The sequence below is a fragment of the Lathamus discolor genome, chromosome 4 (assembly GCF_037157495.1).
Source record: "Lathamus discolor isolate bLatDis1 chromosome 4, bLatDis1.hap1, whole genome shotgun sequence".
In the NCBI taxonomy this organism is placed as follows: domain Eukaryota; kingdom Metazoa; phylum Chordata; class Aves; order Psittaciformes; family Psittacidae; genus Lathamus; species Lathamus discolor.
The window spans coordinates 5,371,774-5,384,158 of NC_088887.1; the positions used below are offsets into that span (position 1 = coordinate 5,371,774).

At 36.7% G+C, this 12,385-nt stretch overlaps 1 protein-coding gene across 1 annotated transcript in view; it reads left to right on the forward strand.

The window, feature by feature from the left end:
• The window catches only part of LOC136012938 (ephrin type-A receptor 6), a 478,069-nt gene that overhangs the window by 371,997 nt on the left and 93,687 nt on the right, over positions 1–12,385 (forward strand). Inside the window, exon 12 of the mRNA XM_065676043.1 lies at positions 5,885–6,070. Coding sequence (XP_065532115.1) covers positions 5,885–6,070 — 186 coding nt within the window. The remainder of the gene's footprint in view (positions 1–5,884; positions 6,071–12,385) is intronic.

The following is a 12,385-nucleotide window of genomic DNA, read 5'->3' on the forward strand; positions in this document are numbered from 1 at the left end:
CCTGAGCTGTAGCTCTAATGCTGAAATTTAATTTCTCCTGTGAAAGACATTAACATTCTACCTGTCTGTCTTCGGTGTACACAATATGGATATTTCTCTGTGTCCTTAAGATATTAAGAATGACTGAGTTTTGTAAATCACTGTCTTAAAGGTACTTATAATACTAACTACGTAGAAATTTTGTCTTCACCTCACTGCAATTTTATTTCAGTATCAATAATTAGTATGTTCCATGCTCCAATACCAATCTTTGAGCTATCCGTTTTGAGTTTTCTTAATGCTGTTTTATTACTTACTGTGTAAATGCCAACATACAAATGCTTTTTTTTAACCTTACTTACTTTCTCTAACTTTAATGTCATCAAGAAGAGCATTTCACAATACAACAGACTGCAATAGCCAGAGTTACATCTTGTAGAAGGGGGGCAGTGGAAAAAATGTGGTTTTATTTGCTGGTGAGCCCACCAAAGAACTCATACTAGCAAGTATTGTCAGGAGAATTACTATCAGAAGACATAATATACTGTGATCCTTCTTTTGTATCTTTGTTTCATTTATCTTAGTCACTCTAGAAGGCGAGGTATTTTTCAATGAAGATCTCTCTTTTAATGATCCATTACTACACTGATAGCAATGGAAATGTCTCCAGTGTTGCTAAAAGTCCATTAAAAAGTGGATCAATGCACTAGAAAATGTCATTCAAATAACATAACAGAGACAAAACCAGGCCTGTTAACAAACAGGGGAGAGAAAGTATCAACCTGAAAGAGAGAAAATTCTGTTTCATGCTGCAGTCCATTTCAAGAGAGTACGTCAGAGTTTACCTGATTGCTTAAGCTAGATAACATGTAGCTGACACTTTGCACCGTAGGAATTATGTGCTTGAGAGAGTCAGCCCATAGGGCTGACTTCTGCAAAAGCATTCTATCTGATTTCTTTTATTTCTTCTTTTTCCTCATACATACGATAGATACTGATGCCTTAGATTATAAAGCATACTAAAATACATTCAGCATTGTGGTATAAATGGCGATTTCAAAGCAGTTGAATACAACAGACAAGGATTAGTTTATTGATTTTAGTTCACCTGAAAATTGTGTCCTTATTCTTGAGTTAATTCCATTATGAAAATTCTTTACTCAGCTTCTCTCTCCCTTTTCTTGTGTATGCGGAAGTGAATTTTTGCCTGCTTTGACACATTTTGTATTTTTTATCTTCTAAACTTACTTGGGTAATCTACTTTCTTCAAAGATACTTGCCTAGCAGGGCTTGCAAACTGACTGCAATGATAGTTAAACCTGTTTCCATATGGGCAAGATCCATGCTCGAGTCATGGAGAGTGAGAGTACAAATTCTCACAGAGTTTTTGATAGCTGCTAGGAGACATAACATACCGTTCTAATTCACAGCAGTCCTAAAACATTCTTTATACCTTCTCTCTGATTCTATATTAAACATTGCAACTCCATGTAAAATGGACTGCTTCTGATAGCATTACTTTTAAAAGATATTTACGCTTTTCACCTAAGTGAAACAAAAAATGGAATCTTCTACAAAATGCAACCTTAAAATCTTTTAAGAAGTTAATTAATGGATGCATTTGTTAAATTTGTTTTGTTTGAGCAGTTTGATTAATGATTTTCACTGTGAATTTTTGCATCTTCAAGTTTTCAAAACAAAAATTGTTTCCATTCAGTACTAAAAGTTTTCACTTTGAAAATGTCAAAGTGGAACATTGCAAATATTTTAATTTATTTTTTTTCCTAACATTTCTGGCCAAGAAATTTTTGAAACTGATCTTTTGTAGAAAGCAGTTTCCAGTTTGTTTTTTCAATGGAAAAAGTTGTGTCCAAGAGCTCTTGACAATTCGCTAGTTGCAATGCAGTCTTCTAATAACTTCTGCTGCTATCTTGGTTCGAACTGGAATGTAAAGGCAGTAGGGGAAGGAGTTTGCAGCTAAATGGAAATTGCAGTTTGGTCAAATATTTATAATAGCAAGCAGATTACAATACCAAAGGCAAAAGAGAACCTATTTCTGAGTGCTTTGCTTATGTTCTTCATGGTACCATCAACCAAATAAACAGGTATTAATGAAGTTCACATTCTAGCAATAGTTACTGTTGAAATGGTGACATTGATTAGTCGATTCCCTTTTCTTTTATCAACTACTTATGATAAAGTTTTACTGTTGTCCAACTTGATATTGTATATTCTTGTATTCAGAACTCTTGGCTGAGATTTTTATCACTAATATTAAACATTCCATGGGAACTGCAGTTGGTTCAGTACAATGATCCCACAATTTGCCATCTATTCGTTGCTGTAAATTTTCTTCAGATGGTCCCTTTCAACCACTCTTCACATTCAGGTTGCTGAACTTATTGACACGTTACCATATCAATTGATATTGCCATGTCCATGACATTTTTTTCTGCCCCATCAAGAGGTTTAAGGCTTCAGCAGCTCTTCATGGAAGAAATTCTCATAGGTACTTTGCCAGGTCTTAAAAATTACAATTATCATTTTATTTTCTTAGTTAAAATGTTGTAATTCTGGGAATTGTTTTTTCAGAGTAAACTGTATTCTTTTTATAAACTAAATCCTATGCCAGTTTTCCCAGAGGCCTAATGTCTAAAACTGGGGAAAATACGTTGAATTGTATTTGGTGCTGTGACCTTTCCGTTCTATCAACAGCAACTGTCTGTGTTGTAAGATATTTGTTTTGATCCCATGTAGTAATACCAGACTGCATATCAGATTTTAAGTGACTGACATTCCTGTTTCATTTTAAATAACACATCTGTTAACACTGAATGAGAAAAGGGATGTGTGGTTTCCACAGGGTAAGTTTCCAGACTGCTCAATTAGCTTCTTTTTGTATAACATAGAGTAAGATGTGGGGGATTTATATCATTAAACCAGGGATTATTTTCACTTTATTAAAAATGAACAGAAAATGAACTCTTCTCTTTTTTTCTAGTTATCACCAGCTTTTCCCCTGGAGCAAAGAAAGATGTTGACTTCGTTGACATCTGGCTCTTAGCTTCTGCTTATTACACATGCAGAACCTTTACTGCTGCAGGGTCAACACTTGTGAAACTTAAGTAATGAGACTTAGATTCGTAGATTTTTAAATTCCCTTTTGTTGAATACATTCCCCTTTGACTTTAAAACCATTCAAAATTCTTTATCTGAACAAAACTCCAGAAAAAATACTCTGGGATGAAATCTTGTCAAACTCTTTCTCAGTGTAAATAATTCAGTGCTTCAAAATATGTCATTGATCTCCATCTAATCTAAATCAGCACTAGAAGTTATTACGCATACCTTAGGTTTCCAAAAGTAGTGTTTTGTGAGCTGATGATCACTTGCTATTTGTTTGACATTATGTCACAGAAAAAATTACTGTGAGTCTTAATGTTCACCAGTTGATCAATCTCAATAGCCAAAAGCAGTGAAATTACTTTCTAACTGCATGAATCACTCATCCAAAAAAGGGAAAAGAAACAGGTCAGGGAGAAGACACAGTTTTCCCTTCCCCTGCTTTGGATGCTGTACACATAATATATCTTGGGATTGTAAGTCCTTCACCTGCCTTCTTCAGTATAATTCATTTCAAAATACTTGGTGAACAGGTTAACAGTCCCTGAAGTATGAATGCCATTATTTATGAAATTCTGAAGTTGTACTATTCTTGTATAATCTTCAACCAGCAAACCAATTTATTCTGTAGTGTGTGCTTTCCAAAGTATTCTCCAAAATGAGATTTTGCAGTTCTGCAAATTTATTGATTGTGAAATCTCTTTTAAAGTCTGGATAGTAAGGCTCTAGTATTTTTGCTTTTCACATCAAGAGAAAGAAAGTGGAAATTTTTCTCATTTTAGGTATTTGAGTTTGAAAAGCCAGAGGTCATGGGTTTAGAGATTCATTCTAGCACTGCTCCATGTATCACAGAGTAGAAGATTGATACACCGTGTCTTTTTCAAAACATTCACATTTCATGACTTTATGGTAGGACTTTGAAAGTCCAAATTGGCTACCAGTTTTTCCTTGGAAGTAGTCAGGCAAACAAACTTTTAAGGAGAGCCTTCTAAGACCTAAAGGGGCAAAATCTGTAGGAAAATCCTTATCGCAATATCCCTTTTGTCAAAAGTTTCCCAAAGCATTAGTCTAATGACATATATTTTCACACATATACACACATTTTCAGGGAAGAACATGCTTTGATTTGTTTCTTTAAGTAGAAATAAAACAAGTGGGGGACAGGGGTGGTAGAAAGAACCCTAGAACACTTGGCTTTTTCTAGCTGTTTAAGAAGCTGCTAATTTATTCAGGGATTATGTTCAACATCTGTTAATTGTGCTCTTGCACTTGATGATGTCTTTGTTTTCAAGTGAAAGACAAGCTATGAAATTGGTTTTTTAATCCCTCCACTCTTCCTGGATCTTACTGGCTAATAAAACCTTATTTTGTTTTAGTGGAAGTGACAGAACCTAATAAGGTAAAAGCTGTATAACAATATCCATTCTAATCCTGTAACATCAGGGAGTTATAATTTTCTGAAGTGAAGCTTCTGCCTTTAAGGCCTCGCTCTTCGAAATTCATATCTGAACTCATACTGTTCCAGGATAGAGCTCTCTCGTTTTGTTTTCTTTTGTTCTGTCCTTAAAGTTTAAGGAAAACTACTTCAGACAGCATGGAATGGAGGGGGTAACAAATTATTTCCTCCAGTTACATATATATCTGTTTATGATGGGGGTTTTTGTTTGTTTTTCAACAGTTCTGATTTCAAAATGATGGGTACAAAATTTAGTTTTGCTATAGACTTGCCTTTAAATATTTTTGTGAACATTGTTTTATATTTACTGAATTATGACCCACTGAAAACTGCCCTGCAGGCATCCAGAGTATATTTGCTAGGGGCTTCAAATAACTTCTGACTGGGTTCAAGACCTAAGGAGCATTGTGATTTCCAGACAAACTTAGTTAGTAAGTCTGTAAAGGGAATGAGGAGAGACATGGATTCTTCAAAGGCCCTAGCATACACAGGAAAACATCAGCTGAAGCAAGCTTCAAGATTCCTCTCATATGCAGCTCAGTCCTGATTTGCTGAAACTGTTTGCCCTTGACTGTCTGAACAGTGAAATATGTAACTAATTTCAAGTAGGTGTGTAAATCCATTTAAGTAAACCATGTTCAACTGCTTTTCTGTGTGCTAATACATTGAGTACTTTTACATGCTTTCCGAAACCGGGGGGGTAGTCAGGTATTCTGATATTCTCATGGCATTTTTTTTCATATAGGTCTTAGTGTGTGACACCCCTATAGATAGATATTGCTATCAATAGGATTTTTTGGAGATAGATATTTTGTCTGCATTAGAATGAAAATCTAAGTGTCGTTACATTCCTTCCTCATAGCATGCCGAGTTACATCACAAACAGATTGATATCATAGTTTCAGTCTCAAAGTGTCAGTAAAGCAAAATGAACAACACTGTTGAGGGCAGATGGTTTGGGACCATAATTGCAGTGAAAGTACAAGTCCCTGTCATGTCATGGTGTGGCACAAAGGAAAGGTGATTATTTATTGTGAATTAATGCTGAATATTTTGCTTTTCTGGGATATGATGAAAACTTGGGAACTTGAGTATCCCATCCATTATTTCTGTGTCTGTGTCTATGGGATATGTGTTACTTGAATATTTTTGCATTCTTGTTTCACTGACAACTACAAATAACTCTGAACTCATAAAAAAGGACAACTTTAAAGACGGCTACTGAAGGTTCTTTTGAAAAACAGGGTGTATAACTTAAGCAGTACAAACTGTACTGTAGTTCTGCAGGCACTGTGAATGATCTAACAAATATTTCATCTATTTAAGGTGAGTTTGGAGAAGTGTGCAGTGGACGTTTGAAGACACCAGGAAAAAGAGAGATACCTGTTGCAATTAAAACTCTAAAAGGTGGCTATGTGGACAGGCAGAGAAGAGATTTCCTGAGAGAGGCTAGTATTATGGGACAATTCGATCACCCAAATATAATTCGCCTTGAAGGAGTTGTTACCAAAAGTAAGTTACTACTACTGGTTCTTTTATCACTGTTCCCATTCTGTGTCATTTAGTATCAAAATTAAGTGTTAATTCCACATTTGGTATGGATTGCAATTCTCAGAAAGCATCCAAATCATAAAATGACTGTAGATACTGCAGAACTTGGGACTATAATAGGAAATGCGTAGCTGTTTTCATTTTAAAATGTTTTATTTCTGTTTTTTAATAAAAATCCTTCTAATTCAAATAAAGTTTTTACAGGTTCTTATTAAATAGACTGTAAAGTTTGCTTATAGGCAAGTGGAATACAGTAGAGAAAACCATAAATGTAAATGACTTGATAATGAAGTCAACTCGTCTTGGAACGTAGCAGCTATATTCTTCTTTTCCCAAAAGAGCTCATTATTTATTTGGTTATGTTTTATTGATTTCAGTACCAGAAGAAATCAATTTCCTATATTTTAAAGAAATAAAATATAAACTCTCTTAAACTTATTGTACACTTGCAAATTATTCACTAAGATTCCAGAATAACATGTGAAACGTCTTACTCTTTATACCTGTTGCAGCTGCCAAGAGATATCACTTGCCTCTGAAACCTAGTGTTATGGACTTTTCTGAAATGCTGAAATATCTAATTTACCATTTAAGTATTAAGTAAAAAGTCTTATTAAAATGCATGTGATTTCTTTAATGCCAACTTTTTGCAGTAATGAGTTAAAAAACTCATGTTATACTCTTCTCAAAATTCGTTGCCTCAGCTAAGCCATGTTGTTTGCTAATTTGAAGTACTTATGTTTTTCCTTTAAAGATCAAGTGTGGTGTGTATAAAACAATGATGTCCTCTTAATTTAACAGTAAATATGTTATGAATATTTCCTATTTTCCCCTTGTTACAATGCTATGCTTGGAAAACACAATATACTGGAACAAAGAGGATAGTATAGCTCCTGAACTCATGTAATAGAATCCTAGAATCCTAGAATGGTTATGGCTGGAAAGGACCTTAAGATCATCCAGTTCCAACCCCCCTGCCATGGGCAGGGGCACCACACACTAAACCATTTCACCCAAGGCTCTGTCCAACCTGGCCTTGAACACTGCCAGGGATGGAGTGTTCACAGCATCCTTGGGCAAACCATTCCACACAGTAAAGAACTTCTTCCTTATATCTAACCTGAACGTCCCCTGTTTCAGTTTAAACCTATCACCCCTTGTCCTATCACTACAGTCCCTAATGAAGAATCCCTCCCCAGCATCCTTATAGGCCCCTTTCAGATACTGGAAGCTGCTCTGAGGTTTCAACGCAGCTTATCTTCTCCAGGCTGAACAGCCCCAGTTTTCTCAGCCTGTCTTCATACAGGAGGTGCTCCAGCCCCTGATCATCCTCGTGGCCCTCCTCTGGACTTGTTCAAACAGCTCCATGTCTTTCTTATCTTGAGGACACCAGAAATGCATACAGTCCTCCAAGTGGGAAGTCATTGGAATGCAATAGGTTTATGATATGAATTGCTCAAATCTGTCCATGTGGTTCGAAATTAAGATGAAGAGGATCTTTTGTGTTTTTTTTCTTCACACAGTATTGAAAGGATAAATTCATTATTATTTAGGAGTGTTTGGTTGCTAGAGTAAAAAAATCCATTATGTTGCAGGCTTCTGGAAACATATTGCTTAACGTTTTCCATTGCTCTCCTGTCAGTAGCTGCTCTGTCACAGCAAATGAGAACATGAGTTAACGGTGGGTGAGCAGCGCTGGAGATCTTTGTCAAGAGATGTAAATATGTAGGAATCTCATTGAATTTAGCTCCTTGCTGTGTAATGAGCATATATCAAAAATTAAATTCCACCAGTCTTCACCAACATGGGCCGTTTATTAACAAGTATCACAGGTATGGCTAGGATCCATGTGGTGGATCTAGCAGTGTATGTCTCATTTCTGAAAAAGGCTAATGGCTGTGATTTACAAACATTGTTTAAATCCAATTAGATGGTACACACAGGGTACGGTATAATGTGCTTGGCAATGGCATGATTGTTTAATCTCTGCCACATTTATACATTTTCTTTCTATAGTGGCTCATTGTCAGTCTAGAGAAAAATGAATACTGCATTCAGAAAATAGAAGCAAACAGATAAATCAGTGCTCCAGCAGTAGAGTGTCTGTTCCTGTTCTACAGGAAAAGTGATTATATAGACAACTGTAAGTCAAAAAGTCATCATTAGCAGTTCTGCTTTTCTCTAAGGAGTCAACAAACTTGACTATTATTTTTTGAATGTTTGCTTAGAAGTATGTGAATACACCAGGTGTTACTGTTACAGTCATACTGTCCTATGAAAATATCTATCTCAGGTATTAAGAAAGTAGAGAAAGTTTGAAAGGAAATATGGGTCAGGCAGGTTAAAAAAATGCAGCAATAATTATAGAATAAAAAAAAAATACATGCGTTATCAACAGATTTCTCCATAATGCATGGAAAGGGCAAGTTTTGTAAAGGGCAAAGTTGTGCAGTACTGCTCTGCTGCAGGAAAGAAGCTAGGAGGCAGGCTAAGCAACGGCCTCTTTTTGCCAGTTTCTTTAGGATGTTGCGTTGCATTTATACTGCCACATCTGTGGTATTTAGAGAATAACATGCTTCATCTGGCAGCAGAACCACTAAATCCTAAATCTAGGATTGCACAAGCCAACACAGGACAGAAATTTCCTGTAACCAAAAGGTGTGCTGTAAAAGTCAGACAGAACCTTGTCCCAGGCAAATTATTTATGTAATGATTAAAAGGTTTTTTGTGTTAAAACTTAGATTAGCAACAGCAGAAGCTGATATGCATTATAGTTCCACTGACGTATAAAGGCACATTGGATGCAGTAAATTTGATTAATAGGCATGTAATGCTGTTCTTAGCACATGCTTTCCTGTTTGTAACCATTAGTCATTAGCTGCTAGCAGTTGCTGATATATATTGCATCAGTTTTTAAGCAGTACCTTCCATTGCAGTGTCATTGACTATTGAACAAAAAAGAAAGTGGATTTGATTGTAATAAGCAGAAGTGCTTTGCCAAGTCAATAGCTATTGACTAGGGCAATAACAAATTCTCCTGTTCATTACAAACGAGAGCTTTTATCTGGTGCTACCAGCTAAGCAGATGTTAACTTTTAAATTATACTGTTTTCAAAATTGCCATGGAATATGTACTGTACAGGATGAAAAAAAATGCTGAACTAAGCCTGCTCAAAAGTAGGGCTGAAACAGTGTTTTAATGCCCTTTTCTGATTGCTTCATTTCTCATTTGTCCTAACTGCGATCCTTAATCACGGAGAGCAGTAGGCAGAACAGTTGCTGTAGCACAAGCTTTCTGTTAGCAGAGAGTTCATTTCAAGGGCAATTTGCCAGGCCAAGGCACCATAGCACAGAATCTGGATCCGATTTTTCGCTTACATTGCTAATCAGAAGTTCCAAGGGAAACTTTATTCCTATTTGGTTTGGTTTAGCAACACCATTCATCGCATGCTTTGCCATAAAAGGCTGTGTATCGTCTTGCAAATGTGTGAAGGATGCTTAGGTACTTTATAAAAACATCCATGTTTCCCTTTCAAGTCACATTAGCACAATAATGATTTAGGGATGTCTTCTTGGGTATGTCAGGGCATGCTCATCTGAGTTGTGTGTCGTTGTCCAAGCTGATGCTATTTCATAAACAGGTATAAGAGAAATAAAACCTTTTTCTTCAGAATGAGTATATGTAACCAACATTGCGATCTGAGCTGTATAGAAGTACGATCTGTCTTCTACATCATGCTAAAGTCTGTGTTGCAGACTTTAAAAGTCTGTAAGGTAAATTAAAGGCATGCTTACAGCAAATGCCTGCCAACATAACTATGTCTACAAGAGACATGAAAAAGTGGTCACTCAGTATTGTAACTGTATTGGAAGAAATCATTGGTGTTGCATTAGCCAAACTGGAATCTATAGTTAGTTTAACTTTATGATATCCTACATAATAGTTTACAGCACAGCCTTGTCAGTACTGTGTAATACTGTGTCAATTCAAACTATCAATGCATGCAAGGGATTTATTGTAGTAATAATCTTCATTTGTTCCCCTCCTCCTCAGACTTTACCCAAAATAACTTTAAATTATTAGAATGAATTTCTAAGGAATTGCTTCCCTTTCCGAACTTTGACTACTGGAGGATTTGAACCTGTGAGATGTACAAGAGCAATACTTTTAGCACATTCATTTTCTTTAACAGCATTATGTATCTTGTTATTCTCCAGAAGAAGTTACAAATTAATCCCATCACAAAAAAGAGGATGAATGAAGGCAGCACCCAGAGTTTTGGTTCTGTGTAAGCTCACATCCTCTTAACATCAAGTCTGGATTTGGAGCAACACCTTCAACTCCCTCATTGTCTCCTCACTGTTTTGCTTTAGTGACTTTCTGCTTATTACAATATAAGCTTGTTTTGAAATCTTTAGTCAGTCATCTGGCAGATTAATTCAAAGCTGTAATCATTAAGTTTCTCTTTAAATTACTTTGTGTAACCTGTTCAGTGCAAGAAGAGTCCCGATGTCAGTGTGCTTTGCCTTGTCCGTGAGGAACGCAAAGCAGCACCATGATCCTCTTTCACTGCAATTTGCAGGATATAGCTCTTCATATCTGACCCATTTTTCAATTTTCAAAAATGCTGTGATAACAGTCTTTTTGGGTTTGAGTTTTTTTCAGCTAAGACATTGTGTTCTAAGCCTTAGAACCCTCAGGGCAGTGAATTTAATGCTGCCCTTTTTTCCAACCAGTTAACAGGTTAAGACTGCTAAATGGAGTTCAGAATTCAGTTTGAAGGGTGACATATTTTGCAGTGCCTGTGTTTATTATACACAGCAATGTCTATTTGGCTGTTATGCAAAAGGACTGAGGAAATTCTGTGGCAGCGTTAGTAACATCCTCAACTTAGTCATGTATGGGGAAACTGTACTCCCAAGAAATGTGATTGTGCAAAGTTTAAGTGTTGACCTTTTAAGAGTTAAGTTGTGACTATTTGAAGTAGGCTACACCGTGATAGCTGACAAAATATGATTATGATTATACACTAAAAAAATTGTGACCTACATTACAGTACTTATCATTGATTTCTGAAAAGTAAAACCTTTAGGGCCAACAGAAAACCTACAATGTTAATAAATTCCATGTTAGCATTGTATTAGTTTATAACCTGCAATGTAACCCATTTCAAAGCTTGACATTTACTTCCGCCAGTAATCTCAGTACATCACTGAGACATCACTGGCACCTCCAGGCACAGATGTACTTGTTGGAGACCAAAATGGCTTCAGACCCACCCCTTGAAGCCCACCTTGTGCTGGCAGGCTGCCTTGTGCAGCATAGATGCACAGCAGGGTATGAAGACATTTTCATCCCTGAATATCTTCCATTCTGCTTATGGACAATCCACTAGGACATATAGTGGTGGTGAGACTCTATGTGTGTCATATTAGCCAGTGGGCTAATATGGCATTAGGCATAAAGCTTGATTTGTCTGATGAAGCATATGGCTCAATGTCCAAGTGGAGACTGGTGACAGGTAGCTCCAGGGAGACCTTAGAAACAGCCTCCCAGTACCCAAAGGGGGCCTACAAGAAATCTGGAGAGGTACTTTTTACAAGGGCATGTAGTGACAGAACAAAGGGGAATGGCCTTAAACTGGAAAAGGGCGGATTTAGATTAGGTATTAGGAACAAATTCATCACTGTGAGGGCGGTGAAAGACTGGAACAGATTGCCTACAGCATATGTGGATGTCCCATCCCTGGCAGTGTTTGAGGCCAGGCTGGATGGGGCTTTGAGCAACCTAGTTTAGTGGAATGTGCCTCTGCCCTTGACAAGGGGGTTGGAATTAGATGATCTTTAAGGTCCCTTCCAACCCAAACAATTCTGTAATTCTCTGATTTCTACACATGCATGCATGCGGGCATTTCAAGTAACACAGTCAAACTAACGTGCACTCCATTTGTTGAAGGTTGTTGGCAAAAAATGATTCTTGATTCTCCTCAATGACAGATACGTAAAAGAAATTAGCTTTTAAATGTCTGGGGAAAAAAAGACTTTTTCTTTCACTCATTACATTCTGAGAATTGTTTGCAAAAAATCAAAGTGCCATTATCATTTCCTGCAGTTCAAACCAGTCACATCTCTGCGTTCTGCTTTTCTGGTTTGCAGCTAGCAAGCTATACATTATAACTGTCAGTTCTGTTGTAACATCTTTCATAGGATGATAAGCAATGAAGAAAAAGCGTGTTGTCAGACAGCTAACATCTTGTTAGCAGCAGCTCAATCTGA